The 12844-nt window shown below is 59.0% G+C and overlaps 1 protein-coding gene across 4 annotated transcripts in view; it reads right to left on the reverse strand.

Annotated features, from left to right (window-relative positions):
* Positions 1-229: 229 nt before the first annotated feature.
* The window catches only part of SLC9A8 (solute carrier family 9 member A8), a 74755-nt gene continuing 62140 nt past the window's right edge, over positions 230-12844 (reverse strand). For 2 of the 4 annotated variants that reach the window (XM_027558292.1, XM_027558295.1), the window contains exons 13-16: positions 11808-11919; positions 8218-8438; positions 6031-6177; positions 230-5111 (exon numbers count right to left, since the gene is read on the reverse strand). In XM_027558292.1, coding sequence (XP_027414093.1) covers positions 5001-5111; positions 6031-6177; positions 8218-8438; positions 11808-11919 — 591 coding nt within the window. In that variant the 3' untranslated portion in view covers positions 230-5000. The remainder of the gene's footprint in view (positions 5112-6030; positions 6178-8217; positions 8439-11807; positions 11920-12844) is intronic. The other 2 variants (XM_027558294.1, XM_027558293.1) reach the window with 2 other exon arrangements.

Below are 12844 nucleotides of genomic sequence, written 5' to 3' on the forward strand. Positions count from 1 at the left end.
TCTGCTGCTGCCTCTGGGCGATGGTCTCAAGGCTTGTGGGCCTGTGGGGTGCAGCCCCACGGAGACAGAGGCAGGAATTGGGCCCCTAGAGCCCACGCTCCTGCTCATCACCCCCTGCGTTCTGCACCCACCTCTGGCAGAGAGAGCCGAGCCATGTTGGCAGAGCTGGGCCTAGGGGCGCGCGACCCCTGCCTTTGCAAAGCCACAGAACACAAACACAGAAAGTGGCTCAGATTCAGCAGCTTTCGTCTTTATTTCTAAAAAAGCATCCAGTGAAATTACCGTTTTCCATCCACTTCTGAACTCTTTAAGAGCCCAGCGAGATGAGGCAGTGGCTCCAGCACAGCAGCCGCAGGCCCCTCCACTTCTGACCCACCCCCCAACCCGCAGCCCCACTGAGAAGAGCAGCAAATCATTCTTCAGAGACCAGGACCGGGAGTGCCTGGGGGAGGACAGAGGAACAAGGTGGCCTCCCCATGGTCCTTTCTTTTTTACAAAGAAAACCAGTCAAAAGAATACAAGATTCTGATTAACCTTGAACACACCAAGTTTTGCAGGAGCTGTACTGGAGAAAACGTTCTACATTCCCAGGTGGTGCAGTGGCAAAGAATCTGCCTGGCATGGAGACTCATGAGACGCAGGTTACATCCCTGGGTGGGGAAGATCCTCTGGAGGAGGAAATTGCACCCACTCCAGTATTCTTGCCTGGGAAATTCTATGGACAGAGGAACCCTGGAGGCTACATATAGTCCATGGGGTGGCAAAGAATCGGACATGACTGAGCACACACACAGCCACACACCTCGAGGAGGCCCAGCGAGTAAGGCGCCTTCTCAGCTCCGCAGAGCAGGGCTGGGCCCGGAGAAGCGGCTCTCGCGCGTGGCTGGCCGGCTCCTTGGATGGGTCCCCAGCGCCAGCAGGCGACCTTTCCCTTCCGACCACCAAGCTGCACGCTCCTCGTCAGCCCCGCAGCCTCAGGGGCCCGCGGCTGTGCGCCAACCACTCAACCTTCTCGCCTGGAAGCCAGGATGCTCCTGCAGAGCAGCTGGGAGAGGCCCTGCTCCTGGGTAGGAAGCACCACACATTGTTTCCCGCTGGGATTAGGGACCATGTCCTCTGGGGTGAGCATCGGTGACGTGGGGTGGGCCAGGGGCCATTAGAAAGTCTGCCTTCGTCTGTCACAGAGGGCAAGACGGTGAAGTCCCTGCAGGTCTGGCTCCATTTGTGAGAGAAATGGCGGGAGACTGAGCGGAAGGGAGCTGCTTGCTCCTTCTCAGCCTTCATTCTGACTGTGGTGTTTTCATTTAACACATATTGTCTGGGGCTTTGGAGACTGGGCTCCCGGTACAACAGCTTCTTAATGATCCTGGCTGCTCCATCAGGAACCTTTCAGATTTGGTTTCCTACCCACCACCCAGCAGGGGACACATGTGCCTGCGTCCTGGAGCCAGTGAACAGGGAAGCCTCGAAGGATCTTTTGCTCTTTTTGGCATTTAAAGGCTAACTGACGGTCAGTCACTGCTCAGAGTCCTCACGCCAGACTCGGGGACCAGCTCCAAGGCCAGACCCACCCTCAGCCAGGCCTGTGCCTCGGACCGCCCCCAGCCCACCCCACCCTGGCTCTTCTCACCAAAGCAGAACGATCCTCACTGTGGCCTACCCGCTGCGGGCTCTGCCAAATGTGTGGGCCCCTGGGGGCATGTGGACCTGAGACCCCACGAGGCCACCTCTGATGCAGGCTTCAAGGAGAAGGCGCCCCACTCAATGATTTTTCCACATGCCGCTGTACACAAAGGAGTCTGCAGGCAAATGAGGCCGACGTGTGTGTGGGGGGGTGTGGCGCACAGGGTCTGCCAGGGCCCCGCCAGCACCCCAGTCTGAAGAGGTGGCTTGCCTGGGGGGTGGGCCCTTTGCCCGGCTCCTGGGCCGAGGGTCTGAGCCCCAGACGACGGGACTGAGCCACCTTCTGCCTGGCCTCGCGCCAGCCCAGCCCAAACTTGACCTCCGGAGGCCCAGGAAAAGCTAGCTTCTTCCCCTGTAAGGCCTCACACCCCAAACCTCCAAGTACGGTTGTGCCCAGGGGTTCTACAACCACAGGGATGCTCGGGGTGCCTTGGGGTGTGGGCTTACTGCTACAGCACTCCCCAAGACAGCATGTCTTCAGAGTTCACTGGCTGACTGACCACCTTCCCCAGAGGCACTCACTGACTCTGCAGCCTTCACCTCTCTGTAAAGTCATTGCCTTCTCTGTGTGCTATAGATCTCCTGTCCCATGTCCTGGACCTAAAAGGAAGTATGTGGGAAGTTATAGTTATGCTGGGCTTTAAAAAATCTTCTAAGCGTTTACTGCCCCAAACAATAGACCTATTACGAACAGTAAAGACAAAGTCAAAGTTGCTCAGTTGTGTCTGACTCTTTGAGACCCCATGGACTATACATACAGTCCATGGAATTCTCCAGGCCAGAATACTGGAGTGGGTAGCCTGTTCCTTTCTCCATGGCATCTTCCCAGCCCAGGGATCCAACCCAGGTCTCCCCCATTGCAGGTAGATTCGTTACCAGCTGAGCCACCAGGGAAGCCCCAGGAATGGTAAAGGTAGACCGCGGTTTTTGATTCTCAGGCAATGACAGCTGAAAGAAGTTCACCAGAAAAACCTCTCCACCAGCTCTGGCCTACGCAAAGGTGAACCGGCAGCAGCTGAGGAACACGGGCTCCCCGTATCCTCGCGGGCTGCTCTCCCACACTGCGAAACCTCGACTCGGCCAGCAGAGGGCAGCAGCGGCTCACGGAAGGTCCAGGCTGGTGCCGTCCAGACCAGGAAAGGTTCCCCGGCAAGCACCTCCACACAGCCAAGCCCCAGACACCTTCCACCAAGCCCCTCACGTGCTTCTCTACTTAACGTCATTCTCAAGTCTCAGCTAAAAGTGGGAGGCCAGGTGAGACTTGGTGACCAAGAGCCCAATGAACTGAGAAGAACCTGTTTCCATTGTCTATGAACTCACAACCAAAAAATATTCTTTTCTGGCACGCTATTGAATTTACAATGTAACTTACACCTCAAGATCTGACTGAATTTCAAGGCGGGCAGGGGGAGCACGTTACTGATGAACTGAAGAATGAGAGGACGATCCGGTCTCTGAGCCCTGCTGCCCTCCCCCCACCCCACGTATGGACAAAGGTCCCCTTCGCTTGATCTTTTAGTTTTCCACTAAAAAAAAAACGGAAATGATGGAGACCAGAATCAAGCCTGGCATTAATCTCCCAGTGGGGAGATTAGGTGAAGTAAAATAATCCTATTTGGCTCAAATTATGAGGTTAACGTGGGACGTGACAAAAGGAAGTGATCACCTTTTAGCAATCAAGTACAGATTTACTTTTCATGCCCAAAAAGGAAGCCGCGGGCTGCCTGCCTGCCTGCCTGGCTTCACACCTACACTTCTGGGGAAAGGGGAGGGGGGAGGGCAGGGGTCCGGCCTTGCACACAGGCACGCGAGTCCTGGAAGGTCCTGAGGTCCGTCCCTCCTCACACCCTGAGCCACCCTGCCTGGGGCAGAAAAGATGGAGACAGCTCTGCTGCCAGCCCAAGGTCCACGCCGGCCCACCGGGTCCCAGCAGAGCCAGGGATGTGCTCGCGATGAATTACACCACCCCAGGGGGTGCCGAGTTCCGAGGCTCCAGCTGCGACCCTGAGCCACATACAGAAATTGCCGTTGGCCTGGGGATGCACAGAGCAAACAGGTAGAGACGTGTTAAAGGGCCGGTGAGGGGGGTGGATGCGGGTCAGTCAGTAACTCCGGTCATCTGGTCATGATGGACAGCTCACCCCTTGAGATGGCCCAGGGGCCGGACCACCGTGCTGTGTGTGTGAGAGAGAGAGAGAGAGAGAGCGTGCGCGCGAGCACGTGGAAAGGCCCTGTGAGTGAGTCCCGGTAGCCGGTAGCCGTAGCTGCTCCGGCACGGCAGGTGAGGAGCCGATGTATCCGGCTCCAGGCCACGGGAGTCCCGGGAGGGGGTCCAGGGAGGACAAACAGGACCCAAGACGGCAGAGAACAGGGAGCAGGAAAGAAGAGATGCTCATGAGTTGACGGCGCAACGGGTAAACCGTGGGCGGAGCCCAGGGAAAGAGGCCTGGGCAAAAAACGACACTGCTAGGCTCTCACTGCTCCGTCAAAGTGCATGAGTTTAAACTGAATTAAGATAGCAGCTGCTGGCCCGCATAAACCCCGCGCCTCCAGGTTTCCCCTCCAGAGGGCGCTCTGACCTTGCAGAGAGGCTCACTCACCCCCCAACCAGGGCTGCAGCTTCCAACGGGCTGGAAGGCCTGTGCCCGCGCGGTTCCAGTGTAAACATTCACAGCATTCCCAGAGAAGGCGGGAGCCGCCTGCCGCCCGGGGAGACAGCCTGTGAGGTGCCAGTCAGAGGTATAACAAAAAAGGTCACTCGGTTTCTCTTTCTCAAGGAGCGCGAGCAACATCACTAAGGGTCGGGCGAGGGTCCGAGGGTTCTGAGCCTGCCGCTTGGATGAGAACTGCTGCTGCTGCTGCGGCCAGCAGCACCGTGATGAGGAGCAGGGAAGCGGCGGCCGGCTGCGACCCCGGGGGTCCCGACGCCCACCCAGCAGGGAAGGGCTCCGTGATGAAGGCAGCGGCCAGGGACGGCGGCGACTGCGCACCGCGCTCCCGAAACACCCCGCACGGCGGGTCCTCTCGGGCACCTTGTCACGGACACCTCGTCGGACAGATGGCTGCTCCCTGGCTCCGGAAGCAGCACGAAAAATCTACCTGCACGGGGCCCCTCCAGTCTGCGGGCCGCGGTCAGGTCCAGTGAGGAGCGGGGAGGGGGCGCTGCAGGGCAGCCAGCCGGCCCCGAGTGTGTGAAGTCCTGGGCTGGGATGACCCCGGCCCGGGTGTCACCCTCCTTCTGTCCGCCCTGAAGAGCGGAGAGCTGCCTGTGCGCGCGCCTGGGGGCCTTGCGGGGGTCCTTCCCGGGCGTCGCTCGGTCACAGCAGCTCCTGCTCGTCGTCGTCCTCCGAGCCTGAAGGGCCCTGGCGCACCTCTTCATACCACTTGTTGGTCAGCGTTTTCATCTGGATGCGCCCGTGGTGGAGGTCCTGGGGCGGGAGACGGGGCAAGCCCCTTGTCAGTGGGTCAGGGTCAGGGTCAGGGGCAAGGCAGGGAGGGACAGCTGCTTTGTGCCTTGTGGCAGGCAGGGCGCACAGGCAACTTCAAAGTGCTAACTGACTAAGGGCAGGCTGAGATTTTTCTTTGTGGGCAGAGGTAACAGAAGGTCTCACTCAGAACAGGAGGCGGCAGGATGGCTTGATGTTAAAAAAAAAACCTGGCCTCTGCAATCAGACACACCTGGGCTCTGCTCTCAGCCCTGCCCCACACTGGCTGTGTGACCCCAGGACGGGGACTCCACCTCTCTGGGCCTCAGCCTCCCTGGCTATCAGGTGAGGCAGCTCACTGCGTCTGCCGCGTGGGCTGGTGGGAGAAGGAAATGACGCCATCATGGCGCAGCGCCTGGCTCCCACTGAGAGCTCACGTGCTGAAGGCACGCTGACGCTGCAGGAGGAAGGCGGGGCTCAGAAGCAGAGCGGAGCCGCCGCTGGGGGAACCCCCAGCCCGGGCCTGCACAGGCGGGGTGACCGTTTCACTAGAGCAGGCCCAAGCTGGCCCGAGACGGGCGTCACTCCTGGTCACCCAGAGGTCAGTGGTGCCCGGAGGGATGGATGGAGCGAAAGCCCTGAGCTTCGGGCCACAGCAGGGCTGAGATTCCTCAGCCAGGTTCAGAAGCTGATCAATATCCCAAGACTACCATCCAGGGAAACCAAACTGTGTCAAGAAGCCTATTATTAAACTAACACTAAATAAGGCAGCAGAAGAGAGACAGCAGATGCCCAGCCCCACAAGCGTACCCAGCCCTCAAGCCTGGGAAGGAGAGAAAGCTGAGTGGGAGGACACCCCCACCCCACCTGGCACGTGGGCCTTCCCTGCCCGCCCCGCTCCGGCCCCTAGCCTGCGTCCCACCTCCCGGGTCAGCCGCCGCGTGAAGAAGGGGTTCAGGTACTTAGCGTCCAGCCACAGGAAGCCCTTGAGGTCCTGCCGTCTGATGTAGTGGGCCTCGTACTCCTCCTCCGTGAGCTCCGACAAGTGCTCCGACTCGACGGTGTTGCCCTGCAGGGGGAGCGGAGGCAGCCCAGGAGGCATCAAGCTGGCCCTGCCGGGAAGCCCACACACCACCCAGCCTAGCTCGCAGGCCTGTGCCCCGGGCCCCTGGGTCTCCAACTCTAACTGCAGCAGAAGGGCAGCAGGAAGGTGTGCAGGAACACGGTGGACACCCAGGGAAGTCAGATGGTGACTAAGTCGGCAGCTCGGGGCTGGGGCTCGGCCTGTACGTTCTCTGGCTGCCTGTCCTGTGCAGTCAGGACCGGGAGCCGTTCTGGACTGTCTCTGTACCAGTGAACTGAACAAGGAGGTGGCTTTTGTTGCCTTTTTGCCTGCAGTGGCCCACTGTGGGGAGTTTGCTGGTCAAGTGGAGAGAGGGCAGAAGGAACAATCCTGATGGGACCTGGAGAGGGAGGCGCAGAAGGACTACCTACCCTCTGCAGGGGCCACCAAAGGCAGTTTTGCACCCCTGCCCCCAAGCACAGTGCCCCCCAGGCATAAGAGGTGGGAGAGAGCGAGGGCACAGTGCTTCTCACACTGGGGCCACCGCCAGAACTGCCTGGAACTTGGGGAGCCATAGAACACAGGGCCCACTAGGCCCTCCTGCAGCTCTGATTCAGCAGGTCTAGGATGGGACCCAAGAATTTGCATTTCTAATGAGCTCCCACTGATGCTGCTGGTCCAGGAACCCCCACCTTGAAGACTGGGGGTGGCAAGTGTGGTTAAGAGTCTGTGGGACCTTAGCTGTGCTCTGGCCTCTGTGTGCCTCAGTGCTCTCATCTGCAAAGTGGGGATCACGAACGGTGACCACCTGCTTCCTGCAGGTTATCAGGGAGACTCAAGACAGTCCACGCAAAGCACAGGCACCGCAGCAAACAAGCCCCGCACGGCAGCTGCTTCCCCTCCGAGCGCACACCCTGGTTCTATTTGAGCTGGGCTTGGCCAAATGCGGCTGCAGTTCCTGGCAATGGGTTAGAAATGCAAATTCTTTGGGGCCCCGCCCCAGACCCACAAGACCCTGGAGCCCTCCACTAATTATGACCCCCACTAAAAGGTCTGAGAACCTACACTTAGGCTTTGGTTAAAAGCAGACAAGACAGTGGAGGAGGGGGTGGGGAGAAGGGCTGCTGAGAGGGTGGGGCGCTCTGTGAGCCTGAGGGCACCTGAAGGTGCCGCCGGGCACAACCCTGGCTGCAGAGGCCCTGGGCAGAGACTGGGCCAAGGTCCCCCCCAGACTGGCTGGACTCTGCTAAGTGACACATGGGCACATCCTTTCCCCATCTTCCAGCTGAGGACTTCTGTGCCTTCCATGACTAAGTCAAGTTACTGACGGCCTGGGATAAGCGAACTAGAAAATGATGTGTTTCTGGAAATGTGTGTGCAGAGCAGAGGGCGGTGCAGGAAGGCGTGTCCCGCCCCCCCACCAGCCAGGGCTCTGCACCCAGGCTGAGGGAAACAGGCAGGAAAGACACCACCTCAGTGACTCCGGGCACAGGGGCTTGGAGGAGGCAGGGGCGAGCAGGGGTCTGGGGGCCTTGGGCTCACTGCAACTTGCCCTGAGCACCCCCAGCCCCAAATCAGGCCCTCTCCTGTTCTGGGCAGAGTGTCTGCTCACCCGATCCTCCCAACCACTGTGAGAGCCTTCCTCCTCTCACGCCCCAAGAGGAGGCTTCAACTAAATGCTGGGGAGTGAGGTGATTCTGTCATTTGGTGACTCTCAAACATCCCTCCAGTCCTGGCCGAGGGGGTGGGGCGGTTACTGGGCGGGAGGGCGCTACTGGGAGACCCTGAGAGGGGGTTCAGGTCTGGCTGCCACCTACACATCACCACCTCCGGGGTTTCCGCGAGGCTGGCAGACAACCCACCCCAAAGAGCCAGATTTCAGACCCTGAGTCCAACCTCCTCCTTGGTGTGGGAAGCTGATGTGTACACAGCTCGAGTGTGCATGCGCCATGCGCGCCTGTGCACCCTCAGAGCTGTCTTGCCCCCGCGTTCCCTGGCGGTGCACAGGGACCCCCCGCCCTCCCGCCTGGCCCGCCCGGCACTGACCATCTTCTCGGTCTTGCTGAGGTTGACGTCCTTGCGGCCCCGGCGGCGCGCCTTGGCGCCCTCGATGTCCACGAGGCGGATGAGCGGCATGGTGCTGCCGCCCAGCAGCAAGATGGTGAAGAGCACGATGATGATGGTGGTGGTGCCGATGAGCTGCCGCTTCTCCATGGGCTCCAGGTCCAGGTGGAGGCTCAGGGCGTAGGGGATGGCGCCCCGCAGGCCTGGGCGACAGGGAGGGGACAAAGGGGGGCAGGGGGCGCCATGGTTCTCTGGGGTTCTGGGTCCACCTGAGCGCGCAGACTCAGCCCGTGCGGCACAGGGCGGTGAGGAGAAGGGGTGCAAACACGGGGCCTGGGAGACGCTCTCCTCCGCCCCCCGCTTCACAGGGCGGGCGGCCGGGCGAGGTGAGGGGCCCTGTCCCAGCCGGGCAGTGCCAGGTGCGTCGTGGTGGGGATTCATCCCGCCCGGCGCTCTCGCTGGTACAGAAGAGCCCTCCCTGCAGTGGGGGGCTGGGGCGGGGGGGCGGCACTGTGCTCCGCGTGCGCAACCTCATCGGAGCCCCACAGGAAGCCCTCAGAGCTGGTCCTGACACGCTCACGGCACACAGAAGAGGGGCTGGGGCTGCGGAGGAGATGTCCTCCCAGGGCCCGTGCTCCACGGGCAACAGCCCAGGATACCATCCGTCCAGTGCCCGCTGGGCCCGACGATGCTGCGCCTGCGCGCGGGGAACCACGGGGGAGCCTCCCCTTGATTTCCTGCTTTGGTCCCCAGGAGCCTGCTGGCTGGACTGGGGCATGAATGTGCTGAGAAATGGCAAGTTCTCACTAGAAAGTTCCTGGTGCCCTGGAGAGGGAACAGGAGCTCCCTGAGTGGCTTGGAACAGACACCCCAAAGAAGGACTCAAGGGAGGGTGAGGGCCCTAAGGAGCAGGGCGGGGAGGAGCGGGAGGGCGGAGCACACGGACAGGATCTGACCCAGACGGAGTGGCTGGCGCATCACAGCGCGATCCGGGCCGGCTGCTGCAGCATGGACGTGACATGGGGACACAGCAGAGAGGAGCAAAGGGTGGATCTCAGAGAGACACGGGGAGTGGAAGCAGCAAGTCCCAGGAGAGGGGAAGTGTGGCTAACCCGGGAAGGGCCCGGAGGATGCCCAGTGCACCGGGCACGCGGTCAGGAGTCTGGCTCCTGGGCTCAGCCCGGCCCTGTCTGTCCCTGCAGCCTCCCAGGCCAGGCCGAGGAACCAGACACAGCAGGGCTGCCCTGCCGGTGGCCGAGGATGAAGCGCCTTGGCACAGGGCAGCATGCGCTCACAGCACACCGAGGGGCCACACCTGCTATAAAACAAGCTACTGTCTCTCGCGGAAGAAAGGGGCTGCTGGAAAATAAGTAGATTGGGCAGGAAGGTAGATTCAGTCCTAGACAATGAGCTCACAAGGGCTCCATGACACCCAAGGAGATGCAGACACTGCAGTCTGGATCAGAGGAAAGGCCGGGTCAGAGGAACCAGCTTGAGGAGGATGGGAATTTGAGGCCACAGGACAGGTGGGCTTGTGAGGGCTCAAGAGACGAGGCGGGTCTGAGATGGAGTCCTGGGGGGGCCAGTGTGACTGAGGTACTGGTGCAGGAAGAGGGGAGACCCCTGGGAAGAGGAGGGAGGCCAGGGAGGGCCCGGAGGCCAGAGAAGAGGGGAAGCAGGGAGCCTAGGTCAACGCAGGCTGGGGAGGAAGGAGCCCCAGACTGAGACGCTCTGGATCGCCTCAGAACGCCTAGAACCAGAATGCCTCCCAGTTTAAACCACCCCCACGTCCCCTAGAGGTCTCTCTCCACGCGTCCCTACCCCCAAAGAGCTCACGTAACTGGAGAATGCCTCATACATTTCTTAGATTTTTTTTAGGGGGGGATTTTGAAGACCTTGGATCAACTAACTCCCTTAAACAATTTTTTTCCCCTCACTGGCAAAAAGGATTTAAGAAAAAAGTATCCTTCACTATCTACACATAAATACACACTTAACTACCTGCATGTCCTACACACACACACACACACACATATACTTTAAACAAGATCTTTTGAAAAAGAAATCTTCAAGGAATGTAGAGATATGTTGTTGGATAGAAAACAGCCTATAAAGCATATTGCTATACCCTGAACCCACAAAGAAATAAGTAAATTTAAAAATGTCTACAGATCTGGTGCTTTAGGAGCCAAAGATTTATTTATCCATCCTTTACTAAAGGGGAATGAGACTGAATGGCGACTGAAATGGTCAAATAAACTATCAGAACTTAGTGACTGAATAAAAAAAAAAAAAATCCAAATGTAGCCTGAGGTACAAAAAGGTTTGAACTTTAACCTTTTAATTTTGAGCTCCTAGACTTCCCTGGTGGTTCAGTGGTTAAGAATCCTCCTGCCAATGCAAGAGACCTGAGTTTTGATCCCACATGCCAGACCTAAAGCCTGCGCTCAGCAACAAGAGACACCACCATAATGAGAAGCCCTCACCCCCCAACTAAAGAAAGCCTGTGAGCAGCAACGAAGACCCAGTGTGGTCAAAACATAAATACATAAATAATAAAGTTAACTTCAAAGTATTTGAGCCCCTTGTCCCTTCAGCCTGGACAGCATGCAGGTAGAGCCACGACGCCATGCAGAGTATGTGCTGCCGCCCTCGGGACAGGGGGGTGGAGGGGGGTGGGCAAACCCTGGCCCTGCCCCCGGGGCCCCTCGGAACAGGGGGGCGGAGGGCAGTGGGCAAACCCTGGCCCTGCCCCCCAGGACCCCTCGGAACAGGGGGGTGGAGGGGGGTGAGCAAACCCTGGCCCTGCCCCCGGGGCCCCCCAGGACCCCTCGGAACAGGGGGGTTGAGGGGGGGTGGGCAAACCCTGGCCCTGCCCCCGGGGCCCCTCGGAACAGGGGGGTGGAGGGGGGTGGGTAAACCCTGGCCCTGCCCCCCGGGACCCCTCAGAACAGGGGGGCGGAGTGGGGTGGGCAAACCCTGGCCCTGCCCCTGGGGCCCCTCGGAACAGGGGGGCGGAGGGCAGTGGGCAAACCCTGGCCCTGCCCCCCAGGACCCCTCGGAACAGGGGGGTGGAGGGGGGTGGGCAAACCCTGGCCCTGCCCCCCGGGACCCCTTGGAACAGGGGGGAGGAGTGGGGTGGGCAAACCCCGGCCCTGCCCCCCAGGACCCCTCAGAACAGGGGGGCGGAGTGGGGTGGGCAAACCCCAGCCCCTGCCCCCCGGGGCCCCTCGGAACAGGGGGTGGAGGGGGGTGGGCAAACCCCGGCCCTGCCCTCTGGGGCCCCTCGGAACAGGGGGGTGGAGGGGGCCCTGCTCCCCAGGCAGCTCGACCCCCAGCAAGCCCTCTGCCCTTAGACCTGGGTCTCCCCGTCTGTAGGGCAGACACACTCCCCTGCTGGGGGCGCTGTGGGGAGGGGTGTGGCCCGTGAAGGGCCTTGCGTGGATTCTGAGGGCTGATGAGGCCCCCTCAGTTTGGAAAGACTCCGGGGACAGCTGTGTCCACTCTCCAAAAGGCCAGTTTGTGCTTTAATGACACGGTCTCCTCCACGGCTCACTTGAGACTGGACTTACCGCTGAACCACATGATGAACATCATCTTCGGGGTGATTTTATGATCACGGAAGAAATTCAGGAGGTAGGAGAGGGGGAAAATGTTCACGGCTCTGCCAAACAGCACAAGCACCTGCAAACAGCAGCAGATGGAGTCTTACACGGAAACCTCCAGTTCTTCAAGCTTACTGAGATGAACACAGACTTGCTAACACACCGTGATGAAGGCAGCATCCCTCTGTCATCAAAGACGTGAACTTGGTGCTAGGCAGAGACGCGGGGATGCCAGTTTCTATGTGTGGCAAGGAATAAAGCTCTGTATGTTATGATTCTACTGTCAGAAAGAGAGGACTAACAAGGTATCAATGACGGCTTCAGCAACACCAAGAGGGATTAATTTAAGGGCCACCTGGCTCCTCCGAAGGTGCCCAGCTGTGGGATGAGCTAGCTCTGGGGAGACAGACAAGGTGCTCCTGCCTCTCCCATCAGGGCCCTACTCCCCGGGGAAAGGAGGGAAGATGGCCTACCCATGCCCATAAATGCTGCTCCCTGAGCACAAGGAATATGCAGGTAGGTTCTAACAGGAGGTCACATACACCCTGCCAGATCCTAGCCATCTCCAAAGGCAGGTCAATTTTAACAAAATATAGGATTATGTAAAGTCCAAATCTTATCTGAGTGGCTTTTTAGAACTACTCATTTATTTTCTTCTCTTTTCTCCATCCTGGTTCTCACTACCACTAACTTGAACAGAACAATATAGCCATAAGCTGTATTATGGGGAATCTAAGTTTGTCCTTTTAACCAGCATGAATTGAGGTGCTTTGGACTGTGTGTCCTGGCAAGTCAAGTTAACAATAATTGCCCCCAATCACCTAACACTTACATGCCAGACAATGATCTAAGGATTTTATATGCATTATCTCGTTCAATTTCCATCCTTCCAAAGGTCTTATGAGGTAGGTATTACTGTCTCTGTTTTACAGACAAGGAAACCGAGACAGAGAGGTTAAGTATGAAGTAACTGGTCCAAGCTGACACAGGCAGGAAGTGGTGGA

Source organism: Bos indicus x Bos taurus, chromosome 13 (assembly GCF_003369695.1).
Source record: "Bos indicus x Bos taurus breed Angus x Brahman F1 hybrid chromosome 13, Bos_hybrid_MaternalHap_v2.0, whole genome shotgun sequence".
NCBI classification, from domain to species: Eukaryota; Metazoa; Chordata; class Mammalia; order Artiodactyla; family Bovidae; genus Bos; species Bos indicus x Bos taurus.